Source organism: Toxorhynchites rutilus, chromosome 2 (genome assembly GCF_029784135.1).
Source record: "Toxorhynchites rutilus septentrionalis strain SRP chromosome 2, ASM2978413v1, whole genome shotgun sequence".
In the NCBI taxonomy this organism is placed as follows: domain Eukaryota; kingdom Metazoa; phylum Arthropoda; class Insecta; order Diptera; family Culicidae; genus Toxorhynchites; species Toxorhynchites rutilus.
Window position 1 is genome coordinate 333,409,169 of NC_073745.1, and position 16,969 is coordinate 333,426,137.

General features: G+C 41.0%; 2 protein-coding genes across 2 annotated transcripts; one reads left to right on the forward strand and one right to left on the reverse strand.

The window, feature by feature from the left end:
* Window positions 1-627: 627 nt before the first annotated feature.
* Window positions 628-2,397, reverse strand: LOC129767116 (uncharacterized). Its single transcript, XM_055767737.1, has 2 exons — window positions 1,909-2,397; window positions 628-1,845 (listed from the first exon to the last, which is right to left on the reverse strand). Exons 1-2 carry the CDS (start codon window positions 2,395-2,397, stop codon window positions 628-630), a joined length of 1,707 nt encoding a protein of 568 aa, XP_055623712.1.
* Window positions 2,398-3,672: 1,275 nt separating this feature from the next.
* Window positions 3,673-4,256, forward strand: LOC129764839 (uncharacterized). The gene is made up of 3 exons (XM_055764361.1): window positions 3,673-3,909; window positions 3,964-4,053; window positions 4,117-4,256. Exons 1-3 carry the CDS (start codon window positions 3,706-3,708, stop codon window positions 4,180-4,182), a joined length of 360 nt encoding a protein of 119 aa, XP_055620336.1. The 5' UTR covers window positions 3,673-3,705; the 3' UTR covers window positions 4,183-4,256.
* Window positions 4,257-16,969: the final 12,713 nt, after the last annotated feature.

The following is a 16,969-nucleotide window of genomic DNA, read 5'->3' on the forward strand; positions in this document are numbered from 1 at the left end:
ACAACAGCCCGATGTTTCTTGCAAAGCAGAGCAATTGTATGGATGAATCGATCTTATTTCGACCGTGGATCGATCTCCAGCGCTCATGATTGTTGCGTGGACGTAGTTATTCTGTAACAACACAAAGATGGTCGATTGAGGTAAACTGTGACCTTGATAAACCCTAAAATTTTCAGGCTACTCAAGACGAATCTTATGGGGTAAAAATTGAGTCGTTTGTAAGACCCTTTTTGATAATATTCATCAGCGAAACAAAGTCCGGAAATCGGTTGGCCCCTACAATTAGACACTCTATTTTGCAACTATGTATCTGCTCAAGGAGGAGCTTCAAGGATGAAATCGACGAAAAATTTGTGAGCAAAGTTCAACAAAACCATGTAGGGGAACTGGGGGAAAAATGAACATCCTAAGCAATTTTAGAAATAATTTCAGAAATAATTAAGACGTTAGGAAAATGTTCTGAATAAAGATGACAAATGTGTTCTAAAATGTGATGAAAATAAACATAAGATCAGGGGTAAAATCATTTATTCGTTCAACAAAAATCATAAAACAAATTCAAATAACAGGACGATCATTTGCAAGGCAATTATTGCCACGAAGAAACTCAAAACAATCAATTAAACATCAGTTACATATGCGGCATTGAAACCCATCATCGTTGCTACATTGAGCATGGAACCAATTAAGACACGATAGGCATTTCCTCCAGCCATAACCATCGGTCGAATCAGAAAAACAATCTCCACACAGCTCACACAAAGTATCCTCGCACTGTTCATCCGATGTTTTACCCTTGGCTCGCTTCTTTGACGGCTTTCGTCCTTTTTTGATGGACTTGATAGTTTTTGTTGCCTCAGCAGAAGCCAGGTTTTGACGGTAGACGTCGCCGGTAATCTCCACAGCTTTTTCCGACTTGCGCTTTCGCTTCGTTGCTCTGGGAACTGACATCTTCGGCAAAGGTAAAATTTCCGACGGTGTAATATTGAACGATGAGTTCGGAGAAATTTCAGAAACTGGGCCAACTTGAACGCTAGCAGGATCGGGTCCATCCGTTTGAACCTCATCAGTACAATATTGGTTTCCTGAGTGAGTAACTGAAACATTGGTAGAAACCTGAAGAGGTACTTGCTGCACAGTGGAGTCATCAACTACCATTGGAATTGGCATCACAGTGGCTTCTGGTTGATCAGTTACTTCAGATGGAGCGAAGTCATCGTTGCTGAAGACATGTCTGTTATATGGCCAAATGCCACATTTACGAAAGCCGCTCGTTGCCACACTACCAGAAGCTGCTTTGAGAAACGCGGTACCCATCAGCTCAGAGACGTCGTAAAGTCCAATAGTCCTTGCAGGGTTTTGACGCATGAAATTCTCAGAAGCAGCTGCGTAGTAACTTTTGAAAGGCCCCATGAACGCCACGTCCAAGGGCTGAATTTTGTTACTACAATGTGGTGGCAATACAAGAACAGTGACAAAATTTGCACGAGCTCTTTCGGCAAATGCCAGATTTTTCGTATGGGAGCTGTGTCCATCAATGATTAGGAGTGCAGGGTTTTCCTTGGTGGGATTCACGTTCTCCAGGAAATGGTCGAACCAATCGAGGAAGACTTCACTGGTCATACAACCGGAAGGGTTACAATTGAACTTTGTCCCATTCGGTGCTCCTCTCTTAAGCGCATCGTGCATGCGCACACGGGGGAAAATCATGTACGGTGGCACATGCTGTCCGGTTGCGGACATACACATAACAACCGTCGTCAGTACGCCCCTCTCAGCCGATGTTAAGGAACCTACTTGCTTCTTTCCCTTTTTAGCAGCAATTTTTAGATTTTTCGGAGGAACCTGTAATTGTTAAATTTATGTTAAGTAAATTATGAGCAGGTATAAAAAAGCTGTCTAGCTTACGGTGCTTATTCCGGTTTCATCAGCGTTAAATATACGCGCCGGCGGAAACTGATGGCTGTCCAGCGTGCTCCGAAGAAGGTCGAAAAATGCTCCCACGGAAACCTTGTTAAAGCCCCGTGCACGATCTGCAGATGTGGCTTCCGGCTTCCGGGTTCGATTGTGTCGAAGGAAACCATCAAGCCAGTTCCTACCGGCCATCTTCAGCTTGTGGTTGAATGGATGGGGAATACCGTTCCTCTCAGCTAACTCATACGCCAGTTTTTGTTCGTCCTTCATAGTGATCCCATAGAATCGGGCCTCCAAATCCAGCAAGTGTTGAACCAGCTCCGTCTCTTGTTCGGCTGAGAAAACCGACTTTTTCGATCCCAGGCCTTTTTTCTTCTGTGGTGACACTATCCACCTGGCGAGCGTTATTCGTGGGATCTGGTACTTGATGGATGCTGCATTTACGGACATTCCACATCCAACAGCATGTTTTGCTGCTGCCATTTGTGTGTTTGTCCAACTCTGCCTTTCGGTTTTTCGTTTGTAGACCCGAGTCATCTGGAGAAGAATCTGTGATTAGACACACTGTTCATTTTACCCCCATCGTTCACTGTTCATTTTGCCCCCGCAGCAATTTATTTTTTCAAGGGCTTTTTTAAATCGGTTTTTGATGAAAATACTTAGGTACCTTCGACTTCTTTCGATAGATCAACGACAATACGATGTGTGAACAAAACTGGATCAACCAATTGAACGGATATCAATTTTCACCTCAAAAAAGCTTATTAATCACGAGCAGAAATTTACATCACAGCCAGTACTGAGCAGGTGATTTTGGTTTTGTTTACCTTTTTCACTTTTTGACAGTTCTTGATCGGTACAGGGTGGCCCAAAAGACTTGAAATACTTATAGGACAGGGTGGATAAGCATTTGGAAATAATTTCTACTGTTTTTTCGGTCATTTGACTACCTGTTCATTTTACCCCACCTGTTCATTTTACACGCAGTTCCCCTACAATCATACAATTGAGAGGATTTCTTCTTCTGTAGGAGCATTGTACCACTGCGACCATTAGTTTGATTTATTGTAGTGATTCAGAGGATAAGAAGAAAACCTTTTCACGGTTTATCTTGTTGCATTAATATGAAACTTCAACGGTTCCCGGAATAAAACGCCACAGAAAACAACTGAAACAGAATAAACCGCTCAGAAAATGTATAGTAGACTAGAAATAGTGTGGCGCGGGAAACCATCATGGTTATAAGACGGTCTGTAATACAGTGCGCTAGTATACGAGTTATGATTTTGCGCGCTATATTACCAAACCAAAACACCTATAATTAACCGGGGAAACGTGATGTACTAGTCAAAGCTTGGTCGGACCTTGCTAAAGGATCGTATTCCATGTTTCAAACTAACCGGACAATCAGTGGAACACAGGTTTGCGTGCGAGACACCGACGCTTCCACTTCGGCGGTAGATTCGTATCGCGTCATTTTGACGGTTTGGACCGTCTCGATTCCTTATCCTCGTTAAATGGGGACGGAATGGAGAATTCTGCGATTGGGCCCACAAACACCCGCTTAGTAAGAAAACGTGAATATCTGATAGAATTTATGCCATAAATAAATTTTAGGCGGGACGAGGTTCGCCGGGTCAGCTAGTTATAAATATTTTTAAATTCTCCAAATATTAGAGCAAGTAAAAAAAAACGACAAACACTTGTTTGTAACACATTTGCAGGGTAGTTAAATTTTTCGCACATCGCAGCAGGCAGTCTGGTGAAAAAAAAATCATAATTTTCGGTAAAATGAGGAACTTAACATCGTTTCTGAATTTTCTGCCTTCATTCAAAACCGAAGAATTGAATCCACCGGTGGAACTGTGGAAAACAGTGCTTTCTTTATACGAGAATGATCCCCAGTTCCGATACGGTTGTTTGATGCTGGTTTTCGGTGTTATCCTTATCATAACCGTCCCGTCCTGTTGGTTATACTACGCATCCCAAGCGAAGGTAAGCAATAAGTTTGGCTATGATGCAATCAAATGACGAAACATGTTTTTCCAGAGACGACGAGAATTGGAAAATTGTATCTTGGCATTGGAACTGATAGCCGAGAATCGTGCTCTTCACAGGCAGATCGTGTCATTCTTGGAAGTATGTATAGCTTGGCTTTTTTGACGAAGATTAAGTTCACTAATTCTGATTTGTAACTACTAGGATCAATATCCGGAGCCAGGAACCGTTAATATGCTCACAAACAAAAAAGTTGAAACTGGCGAGTGAATGTGAAGCTGTTTAATTGCAAATGTTAGAAGCGAACAATCTTTGATTCCGTTATAAAGAGAGCTTGATTGACAACAGAGAAATATGCCATTATTATTTTTTTTTATTAAACGGTTCTATTTAGCTTGACCTGTTTGTATGTTTGTATATATGTAACATGTTTGTGTGTAGCGTTGTCCCACTTTAATAGAAATTTGATCTCCTTCCTGTTCACCGATTGACTGCATAATACATGATCTTTCCAATGAATCCAATTTGGCCGCTGCTACAAAATGGTCGACCATGTCTTTTTTCCAATCTCCTCAGTATCCTCAGTATCAAATGGAATAATTTGACTTCTAGAATACAGTAAATTATGAAAACCTTCAGAAAACAATGTAGTAAGAAATATATATATTTTTTTTAAATTGTTGAATGTTACATTTTAACGGAACCGAAGACTGTTCGCTCTTAACTTTTGGGTGTGATTAAACAGCTTCGCATTCACTCGCCAGTTTTTGTTGTTTGTGAGTATATCAATGATTCCTGGTTCCGGATATTGATCCTAATAGTTACAAATCAGAATTAGTGAACATAACCTTCGCAAAAAAGCCAACACATGGTTCCAGAAATGACACCAGCTGCTTGTGAAGACGACGATTCTTGTCTAACAGATCCAATGGCAAGATACGGTACTCGAAATCTCGTCGTTTCTGTGAAAAAGTCACAGGAGGGTTGTGTCCGAGGCACGACCGCATATTTGGCGTAGGATTCCGATAGGCTATCTGTTGATTTTGGATATGTTTGAAGAAAAATTGGTAATTGTGTTTGGTATTGGTATTTATCTTATATTACATTGGTGAGTATTGTTTTCTTCATTTCATCCATACATATCACAGGAAGCATCTCGTCTAGGATCACAGAGGGCGGTTTTCATCATATTTCGTACCACTCAGGTGTCTTTTATCTGATACGCACCATTCAACGACTGTTTACCATCCTTCTGTCATCATCACTCGGTAAACACTGGTGGAGTGAACAAACAACACCCAACAACCAAACAAAACGGCCCTTTTCAGGGCCACCAAATAATTATCAATGAGTTTAACATAACATCGTTATTGTTCTAGCAAATTGATCGTATCACGTACCTTACTAGCAATACAAAAATGCCCCCGACTTGCATATATTTGCAATGCCGATTTTCCCCAGGCAGCTTGGTTTTGATGTTTCTGTTAGGGAATACATTTCGGTAGGAACAAAATTTACCCTACTTTTATGTATTTGCAATGATGATTTCCCCCAAGCAGCTTGGTTTTGATTTCTCTGTTAGGGAACACATTTCGGTAGGAACAAAAGCTCCTCCTACTTTTATGTATTTGCAATGCCGATTTCGCCCAGGCAGCTTGGTTTTGATGTCTCTGTTAGGGACATTCGACCAATCAAAAATGGGTATTTCCGTTAGGATAGAGGTTCAGATTTTTCAATTGTTCGATAGTTAGTTTCATGACATATATTATTTTCTTCAATATAAAAAATTGTCATGGAGTTCCGAAATCGATTGACGCAAAAATATATATGCGTCCTAATATGTTCCCGAAAGACGTAATCCTACGTCAAAATATTTGCTTAATCGATTGCATCATAGACTAACTTATTGGTTACCTTAGCATGGGATGAGTAGTATGACTAGCAAAACAGGATGGTTACAAAGGGGCCGCTGCCAAAAATCAACAGCAAACAACTCCATCGGAACTGAGGCTCGGTTTCGCAAAAAAAAATCTCGTTTATCCACAGCTCCGACCAAGCATTGGATTCATCACTGTTGCAGTTCCAGCCTTCGATCAGAACTGAGCAGTTGAATCTTTGGTTGAAGCTGTGGAAAAAATGATTTTTTTTCTTCGAGAACGAGCCCCAATTCCGATACAATTCTATGCTGTTGGTTTTTGGCAGCGGCCTCATTGAAACCGTCTTGTTTGGTTGGTCATACTACTCAACCCGTGCAAAGGTAACCAACAAGTTAGTCTATGATGCAATCGACCAAAGAAATCTTTTTTTACGTTTTTACAGAAATGACGAGTTCTTCAGTTTACAGAAACGTATGTTTGTTTTTTTTCACGGATTACTACGATGTGTGAAAATTCATCTCCTGTGGGAGATTTCATAGAGTCGTCGTCAATACCTGAGACGCTAGAAGAGAGTATTGCTCAAGATAGTCTCCCCTATTCCGGAACTCGATATAAATTGAAATTGATACGATATTGCATTCTGTAATTCTGAAAAAGATCGACACCTGCTTTCTACAATCCGTCCGAGATTCAAACCTAATCGAGCATTATCTTGAGGCGGAACAAAATTGTATTTGATAATTTTATATTATTGATGAAATTTGAGCGCTTTTCTAAAGTTTATCTAAGTTTATTTTACCCTTAAGACTCATAATCGGATGAAATAATAAGATAATTGAATAAATAAATAAATGTATAAATGAACAAAACAATGTAAACAAAATATACCGCCCCCTATTATTAACCATGGAAACTATTAAGAAACCAATACAATCAATAATTACCAAAACAAAGTTCAATTCTTTTGCAGATGTTTTCAAAAAAGACTAGCTCATTGGTTTCAATTTGATATGTCGATCATTTTCATCGGTTCTGTCGTTCAAAACTTACGAATTTTTGAAAAAAAAGTTATTTTTGGATGTGGAGAAATTCACTTCAGAATCGATACTTAGAGTTTCATGAACAAATAATTTAATAATCCTGTCAGTCTTACAGTTTCATAGAGGTCATTTAGTGGACTTTGAGCATTGGAAATTTCATAAAAATAATCAAGGATGGTTCCAATCGTATCAACGAGCGCTCGTTACATTCTCTTATTTGATTCATTCAACGCACACAATAATATGTTTTAAATCACTCATGAAACAGAACACTGACGTGTCAACGAAAATACTGAATGAACACAGCGTGAGAGTCATCGTTTGGTATCTGTGCGCGTGTTCATCGATGCTCGCTTGTATCATTTTATGATTCGTTCGTTAGTTTCTGCTGTCGCTCTACTTTCGTTTCCTGATCCGATTGGGTGCTTAGCCTCGGAGCTTTGGATCGAATCGCTTTGTGATAGAGTGGTGTCGCTCTCAGAAAAGAATTGAATCGCAAGGGGCAAACGATCGCACTTATTAAAATAAACTTGTCAAAATCAATGATTTATCATTAGTAGCGTGTGTAGGCACCATCTAAGAGGGGATGGGTAGTTGATTACTTGCTGGCTAGACTGATTTGTTGTAAATTTCGAAAAGGCATACGACGCATCCTAATGAAGCTAGTTCTCGTCCCTCTAGTTTTGTAACTTGGTTGTTTCCACGCTGGACTTTGATGGCTTTCGCAAAAACACCAAATCTTCGAAGAAATCGTTTTGTCCAATGGTCTGCAATGGATAATCAGTTTCTCAGACTGCTCACTCTCGACTAGAGATGAAACGGAATGTTGATTTTATTTTCACTCCGGATGATCAAATTTTCCGGATAATCGAATCATAAAAAAATTAAAAGGAAATCTCCCGGTAAACGTAACGTAAAATAACTATGATTTGCACTGACTTATTTGTATAATGCAGTTTCTTAGCCACAAATTGACTAGCGCCCCATAAGGGAGCAGTAATGTTTTGAAATTCGAAAAAAAATATCATTGCCTTGTTACAGCTCATGAACCGAAATATTATTCAAATGATCAAGTCCAAATACAAGCAAAAGCTTGGTATCCAGGAGCCAAGGAGAGTTCGATGAGATAGTTAACCGAATCAACATTAGGGATGCTATGTTTTGGGTGGCCAAGGCTTGGGACGAGGTACCGACTGATTGCATTGTGAAGTCAAGGAAAATGTTGATATCCCGTTGTTGGCTGTAAATGAACGCATTAACGGTTATGGTTTTCGGAAGACTCAAACTTTGGCGTCTTTACGACAATAGTAAGTAAAGTCTGAATGAGCTAAAATGTTGTATAGTGTATTTGTTCGAGGTAATCAATACTTTTCAGGAAGTCCCATTCGTAAATTTGAGATGACCATTCTCACTGGACCTCTAATGCACATCGTTACTCATGAATTTATTTTTAAACCGAAATAAATAATTTGCAAGAAAAAAAATTAAATTAAATTATATCTATTCTGCGATAATATCGTAACATATGAAGATGCTAAATAGACATCTTTTGAGAATCCAATAAATCAAAGGACTATCCAAGCAGATTCAAAGATTTATCACTTATTTTGTATTCTTTGCAACAATTTCAACACTCCTACCCCAACTTTTACTTTTCTTTACTACTTCAATGATTATTCGAAAGATCATATTACATATGATGCCCTGTGGATAACCGAATTAAAACATACTAAACAGACCCTGCTCATCCTAACTACATCTACGTTTCATTAAATTATCATATTAGGTATGTTTAAATATTAAATCGATGTGTTCATTTAAATTTGGAATTTCCAACGTATATAAATCTACTGGAGATAATCGAAACTAGTTGTATTGACCAACCCTTTTTCCAGCCCTCTCCTCTATCTAGCTTCGTACAAATTTGTTCAAATAATCATATTTATAAAGTATATCAACAAATTATTCAAAATTTTCGATAAAAAAAAATCAAAACCAAAATACTCAACCATGATCGAGTCTAAAATTCCGGATAATCGAGTCCGACCTGTATTTACTTTTTCTTAACTAATATTAAAATTATTATATATTATTATAATTATTATATTATTATACAAAAATTATTATGATTTTTGGGGATATATTTCAATAAAAAATCATAATTGTAATCTTTTCTGTTATTAAGTTCTTAACAGAAGAAAATCTGTACAATATTCCTTGCAGAAAACGTGATACTCTATTAATATGTGTTCTTCATCTTCACTCAGTTTTTAAAGTCAATTAATTCATCCTCTTTAAAACAAAATTATTGATTGTCGGTCTGGGAGACCATTTGCGCGAGTATATTAGGTTTAAAAACAGGTTAAAAACGTTTTGTTGGGAGAAGTAATGGATACAATCTGGAACGTAACGTTATCTGATATTTATTTTCCATCGATTGGTGAAACGCTATACTCCATGCGAAAACTGATAAATATTGACCATTCGGATAACAGAAAAATTTTTGCTATTAATTTCACATCACATCTGTGTGTATATTCGCATGCATCAGAATTTTTTATTCGATGTTTTCTTCTTTACGTTAGCCATATGGTCCTGATCTTTTGTCGTTAAAAGTTACCTACTGGCGGTTTTCCAATTTCCTTTAATGCTGCAAACAAACAAAAACAGACTACTGTACCACAAAAACAAATTACTGTACCACAAGCATTTACAAAACATAACATCTTTTATCACATATACAATTAGCCCACATTAATCTAAAATATGTATTACACCTGATAAATTTTAAGAATAAGTAGGGGACATTCAAAAACAACTGATCGAATAAAAATCGCCGCTTTGTTCCCTGCTGTGAGGGGTCAATGCACCCCTCGTCATGAGAGTAGCTCAGTTAGCATCTGGCATCACTTTATGGAAAGGAATTAATATCACATCTGGCAACACGCTTCCTCCGTGGTTGGGCACTTGATAGACAAGGCCTCTTTCGATACTCAACTGACCACGAGGTAAGACGTACAATATCAAGCTCCAATTGACCCAGTGATTCCCGTAGTAAATTCAGGACACACATTTTGGCGATCCTGCCAGGAGACCAATACTGGCTAATTTGACTATAAGAAAATCAATTTATAAAACTGATTTACGGGAATCACTGGGATCACGCTCAGAAAGACATCTTATAACAAAGTAAGGTTATTTGCGTAGTTCTGAGAATAGAAAATTCGTATTCAATGTGGTGATTCAGCATATTTTATCTCTGGATCGGTCGGTATAACTCCAGAAAACATGATTATGCCTGATCATATACGAGGTGGTTTGTTTTCACCCTCGTTGGTAGACCGCGGAGGTTACCATAGAAGAAACACTGGATTGGTCGGGATGACTCCAGGAAGCATGATTTGAACTGATCATATACGAGGTGGTCTGTTTTCACCCTCGTTGGTAGACCGCGGGGGTTACCACAGAAAAAATTACGGAGTCGGAATTACTCCAGAAAATCGCGAGGTGGGTTGATTTCACCCTCGACCGCATCATTTATCAATGAAATAAAATTTAAGATGATTGTAACGATTGCGAGGTGGTTGACATTCACCCTCAATGGTAGACCGTGGAGGTTGCCACAAAAGACATAATCTGATTGATTGACGATAACTACTAGCTCTGTTAAAAGCCCTCGATCGAGAGAGATTTCTAATATTGTGATATAACTTGGATATTATAGGTTACGAGTTCACATTCAATCTTGGATCATGGAAGGCAAATACGTGCGAGCCACCAGCGGCTCCGATAGTGACCACAACGAGTTGTCTCATAATGGAGAAACCGGCGAAACCTCGATGCGTCCGGAAGACAAGGACATGGAAGTCAGCGATAGTAGCAGCTGCTGTGAGAGCGGCCAAAGCGATGCTTCAGACCGTGACGAGAGTTTTGATTCCAGTTCTGACATTTCTGACAGCCATAACGTTTCGGAGACTTCGGACGCATTGTTGGACGACGAGGAACAACATTTAAATACGGTGAATACACAAACTGCAATCCTCGAAAAATCACCGGAGAAACCAACATCCACGCCAACTAACGCAAATCTTGAGCTAGCCCACAAAATCGAACGACTCGAGAAAGTCGTAGAGAATTTAGTTCAAGCCATGGCAACCAATAAGCAACCGAACGGCGGAGTATTTACTGCCATTCACGACTCGACTGTTCCAGTTTCCAGGAACGAACACGGTTACAGCACATGTACCACCACGCGAGCCAATGTCCACGACAGTTGGAATATCTCCCATGAGCGCGTTGAGGGTTCCATTTCCTCACCAAGATGGGAACACATAAAACCGTTTCCCAACGGTATTCCCGCGATTAAAATTTGGGAGGAATGGAACCGATTTTTCGAAAACTTCGAACTTTCGGTGTCTCTGGGTAATGCTACCAACCCAGTACAACGATCGAAGTTGCTTTTCCTATGCTTGGGCCAAGAGCTCCAAGGAATCGGGAGAGCCGCGGATCTACGACCGGGGCTGGAAGAACCGAATTGCTACTCTATCTTCGTGAGCAACATTACAAGGTACCTCCAATCCATGACGGATACCGCGGCGGAGCACGAGGCATTCGCAGGAATGATGCAAGGTATTGGAGAGTCGGCGGTTACTTTCCATTCCAGACTACGGGAGAAAGTTCGTTTGTGCGGCTACAGCACCACAGATCAGGAGCGTTTTGTCAGAGCTCAACTGCTAAAGGGATTGCGTAACAGGGATTTGAGCAAAACCGCGAGAATATACAATTATGACACAAACTTCATTGTGCAATCCGCAACGAGGGAGGAAGCTTATGAAGCAGAAACGGCACAGCCGAGTGGTTCCGGAATTTCAGCAGTGCATCACGGCAAGTCCACGGACTTGCAACGAAAGCGTAATAGAGATGATCGAGAAATTAGAAACCAGTCGAAGCGGTTCCGCAGATCGGACAAGCGACCCGACGCACGCTACAACCGTTGTAACCGTTGCTACCGTCCCGTTCACAGAAGTGGGGCAATTTGTCCGGCACGGGATAAGAACTGTAACGGGTGCGGTGAACGAGGACATTTCTTGTCAGCCTGCCGAAAGCGACGTGTGAATAGTCTTCAGAACGATGCGGCCCGTGAAAATCCCCCTGGTTAGACCGATGAGGAAGAGGAGGACATAAAGGTATTAAACAAGTGAAGCTTGTAAATCTGTTTTTAAATAAATGAGAAGTTCGCTTGTTACTAAAAAAAAAAAAACTGTTTCAATTCGTGTCTTACCATTCCAGCACATAAATGCCCTTTCCTTTAATGACGTGCTGATTGACTGTAGCGTTGGGTCTTCCAATCCGATTACCTTCCTAATTGACTCTGGGGCCGATGTGAACGTCATCGGAGTTGACGATTGGAAACATCTAAAACGAGAGTTCCATAAAGGTCGGGCCGAGCTTTATCCGATTCAGCCATCCATACAGAATGGGTTACACGCATACGGTTCAAAAGAACCGTTAACCATCAATGTCGCGTTCAGAGCTAAAATCAATGTTCCTGGAACCTCCAACTCTTCGGTTGAGACAACATTTTACGTCGCAAATGAAGGACAGCGTTCGCTACTCGGTCGATCCACGGCGAGTGACATGGGTTTGCTGCATGTAGGACTATCCATCAATATCTGTGAGTACTCTGATGGGCCTGAAAAATTCCCGAAAATGCCAGGAATTAAAGTTAAGTTTAGCGTCAACAAGAGCGTTGTACCGGTGAAGAACGCGTATTACAACGTTTCCAGCCGCCTTCAGAGAAGGAGCACGGAAAAGACTGCAGGAAATGGAAAACCTTGGCATTATAGAGCGTGTCACAAAGGCACCAGAGTGGATTAGCGGTATGTCGGCGGTTGCCAAAGGCAAGGACGACTTCCGGTTGGTTGTCAATATGAGAGGACCGAACAAGGCAATCAACCGTGAGTACTACCGGCTGCCGTTAATCGATGAAATGAAGACAATACTTCATGGAGCTCGGTACTTTTCGAAGCTCGATTTGAGCAACGCGTACTACCACCTAGAACTGTGTCACGAGTCACGTGATCTTACAACTTTCTTAACGGAAACGGGGATGTACCGTTTCACAAGATTAATGTTTGGCGTGAACTGTGCGCCAGAAATATTTCAGCGTGAAATGGTGCGGATCCTTGAGGGCGTTAAAAACAAAATCGTTTATATCGACGACATCTTGTTGTTTGCAGAAACCTTAGAGGAACTACATGTTACAGTGGCGCAGGTTCTGCGCATATTAAAAGCGAATAACCTAACAGTAAATACAAAAAAATGCGAATTCGATAAGGACAAGATCAAATTCCTCGGTCATGAACTTGACAAAGATGGATTTCACATCGAAGAAGCAAAAGTAAAGAGCATTCAGTCTTTTAGAGAACCTACGACCATCTCAGAGCTTCGTAGTTTCTTGGGTCTTGCTTCCTTTGTAAGTCCCCACGTACAAAATTTTTCGGATGTAACGAGCCCACTGTGGTCTGCCACAACATCATGGATCTGGGGACCTCAGCAAAAGGAAGCCTTCAACACAGTCAAGGATCGAATTATACAATGTACCGTAGCGCAAGGTTTTTTCTCCGAAGATGACAAGACAATCCTGTACACGGACGCCTCTCCGGTAGCTCTAGGTGCTGTCCTAGTACAAGAAGGCAAAGACGTGGCTCGCAGAGTAATCTCATTCGCCTCTAAAGCTCTAACGATGACCGAAAAGAAATATCCACAAAACCAACGCGAAGCACTGGCGGCTGTATGGGCTGTGGAACACTTTTCCTACTTTTTGTTAGACGTTTCACACTTCGCACGGATGCACAAGGCATAACATTCATCTTAAATCGTACTCGAGAGGAGTCGAAGAGGGCTCTAACTCGGGCAGATGGCTGGGCGCTTCGACTGAGTCCATATGACTACGATGTGGAATATGTCCGCAGTAGGGACAACATCGCGGACGCTTCATCAAGGTTATACTGTGGAAATGATCGCCCGTTTGAGGAAGATTCTAGCCCTTGGGAAATAGCTTCCCTTGAGGCGAACGCAGTTGGATTCCTAACGAACGCAGAAATAGCAGAAGCAACTTCCACAGACGAGACTCTACAATCAGTGATGCAATCCTTGAAGACTGGAGAATGGCCCGGGCACTTACGCAAATTCCATACACTTGAAAATGACCTATCTACTCGAGATGGAGTCGTTGCAAAGACCGGCTGCGTTGTGATTCCGGAACAGCTTCGTAATAAAGCTCTGGAGGTCGCTCATACTGGTCATCCGTCGGCAGCAAAAATGAAGACCATTCTTCGCCAACGTGTATGGTGGCCTGGAATGTCAACTGATGCTGAGAAGTGGGTAGGGACTTGTGCTACCTGTGCAGTAAATGGGCGACCCGAAAAGCCCACTCCAATGAGGCGTACATTCGCTCCCAAGGGCGTTTGGGAGACCATCGCTCTTGATTTTAACGGCCCATACGTCCAATTCGGTGGAATCTCCATACTAGCAGTTGTCGACTATCGGTCACGGTTTTTGATCGCAAAGCCTGTGAAATCGACGAGCTTTAATCACACGAAACCAATTTTAGAAATGATATTCGAAAGAGAAGGGCTCCCATCCAAAATAAAAACCGATAACGGTCCACCCTTCAATGGGAACGAATATAAGAATTACTGTTCTGAACGAGGAATAAACGCAATCTTCTCAACTCCGCTCTTCCCCCAGCAGAACGGTCTCGTGGAGGGGTATATGAAGGTAATAAATAAAGCGATGTCTACTGCGTATGCCAATAAAACCAACTTCGTTGAGGAACTCCGCGCAGCCGTAGATGCGCACAATGCGGCTGCTCACCGAGTCACGAAAATAGCACCTGAGGAAGTATTAACAGGACGAAAAATTAAACGAGGACTCCCACTTCTTCACCACGAAAGTAGTAACGTTAACGATGAGCTACTGGAACAACGAGATCGTGAAGCGAAACTCCTCTCAAAACAAAGGGAAGATACTCGACGAGATGCCAGACCGTGTCGCGTCAAACCTGGTGATGATGTGATTATAGAACGTCTATCCCGGGCGAAGGGAGAAACCAGATTTTCTCCGATGCGTTTTACTGTCCTTGAAGAGCAAAACGGCAATTTAACGTTGACAAATGATGTAGGTCAAATTCTCAAGCGCCATGTATCACAGACCAAAAAAGTCAACCCGTGGCGCAACACAAACGACGAAACGGTATCAAGTATTCCACTGGGTGATCAACCGGACCAAACGAATCATCAGCGTCCATCTCGAGTGAGGAAGGAACCCGGGTACCTTGAGGACTTCGTAAGATTAGTTGCAAGCGGTGAAGAAACCAACTGATATCAATAACACTCTTATTGTTTTGATTGAAGAATAAACAAAATGTTCCTTGTTCTTCTCTTTGTTTTCTTTTTCATTTCTTTACCTTTGACAGAAGTGCTGAATTGCTGAATATAACCCCAGGGTGAATAAAATGCTAGAATAGGTAGACCTGTGCCAATGTCAGAGATATAAGGTCCGAAAAAAACTCATTTGTGAATATTATTAAAATGAATGAACGCTTAGTGGTTTTCGTGTATTACCTCATTTCCCGCGTCTCTACACGAAACAGCTGACTTCCATCTTTGACATCTTGTGACGTCACATTGGATGATCGATATGAAATGTTTATCCAACGTGTCGTCACTACTTAGGAGCTCGAAAATGTTTACAGTTTTTTTTTGCATGCTAATACTAACAAGCGCCCTGCTCCTCCACACCTTTTATAGGCCACATCGGACCAGTGTGCCGACGGCGGCAGCGGCATGGAATTATTTCTGTTTCAGCGGCAATTGCGCGTCATACACTGAGAAAATTGTATAACTCGCTTTTAAGTGGCACTTACATATAATAGTGCTCAATCTGCTTGAATAAAACTTGGTAAAAGAGCTTGATAGTTGACTTGATGGATTGAGTTACATGATGTTAAAATGTTTTTTTTCGTTCTCTCAATAATTCAAACATTTTAAGGAGAAGAAGGAAGATGTGAGGGGTCAATGCACCCCTCGTCATGAGAGTAGCTCAGTTAGCATCTCTGGCATCACTTTATGGAAAGGAATTAATATCACATCTGGCAACACGCTTCCTCCGTGGTTGGGCACTTGATAGACAAGGCCTCTTTCGATACTCAACTGACCACGAGGTAAGACGTACAATATCAAGCTCCAATTGACACAGTGATTCCCGTAGTAAATTCAGGACACACACCTGCTTATAATTTTTTGTACGGTATGCATCACAATATACAGACATTTGCTGCATTGACCCCTAAAACGCTTGCTGTCGGTATGATAATTGTTCAAATGAGTGCAATCACGGGAAAATTATCGCTTGGCGATCCTTCTCTGTCTCATCCACACACAAATCCGATCGATGGAGAGTGAATCATTGGTCGACATAGCTGGTGTTCTTTCTACTTACGAGACAGAATGAACTTGTCTACCACATGTTTGGATTCGCTCACTCACTGAGTTGTATCGTATGATGCGAGACCAACACGTTGATTGAAGAACCTGTTTTCACTTGCTGAAAAAATTTAGTTGCTTTCGTCGATTCTCTCGTCAATCACCAACATTGAAAATAATCTCGTGTGTAGAGATGAACCAGCCTTTGGCTGAAAATCTCTTTAATAAAGAAAGAAAAAAATAATCTCGTGTTTTGCATGATTCAAAATATGTGTATACAGGAAAACCTCTTTTAGTGCGATATTTTTTTATGCGGTTTTCTGTTTTGGTGGTTTTCTGTTTGGTATGAAAAAAATATTTGACGAAGTTATCGTCCATTTAGTTTTTTTTCGAGGGTTTATATGCATTTCAGTGCGAAAAAAGTATATTTGCGTCTAAATTATCCACTTCTCAAATCATTCCTATCCTTCGATCAAGTGCTCCAAGTTGCGCATGAAATGATTTCTAACAGCAACAGGTTTCGACATGCAACTGAAAGCACAAACAGCCACGCGCAAACGAAAAGGCAAACTGTCCCATCGCAAAGTAGGGAAACAAAAGGAAATCGAACGGTGAACGGCGTAGATTCGAGCTATTTTCTTGGGGGCAACTT

Bases quoted from the DNA above. Each gene is read 5' to 3' on its own strand.
- LOC129767116 (XM_055767737.1), bottom strand. From the start codon at position 2,397: ATGGCAGCAGCAAAACATGCTGTTGGATGTGGAATGTCCGTAAATGCA. The intron at 1,846-1,908 runs GTAAGCTAGACA...TAACAATTACAG, and splicing joins ATGAAACCGGAATAAGCACC to GTTCCTCCGAAAAATCTAAA.
- LOC129764839 (XM_055764361.1), top strand. From the start codon at position 3,706: ATGAGGAACTTAACATCGTTTCTGAATTTTCTGCCTTCATTCAAAACC. The intron at 3,910-3,963 runs GTAAGCAATAAG...ATGTTTTTCCAG, and splicing joins ACTACGCATCCCAAGCGAAG to AGACGACGAGAATTGGAAAA. The intron at 4,054-4,116 runs GTATGTATAGCT...TGTAACTACTAG, and splicing joins AGATCGTGTCATTCTTGGAA to GATCAATATCCGGAGCCAGG.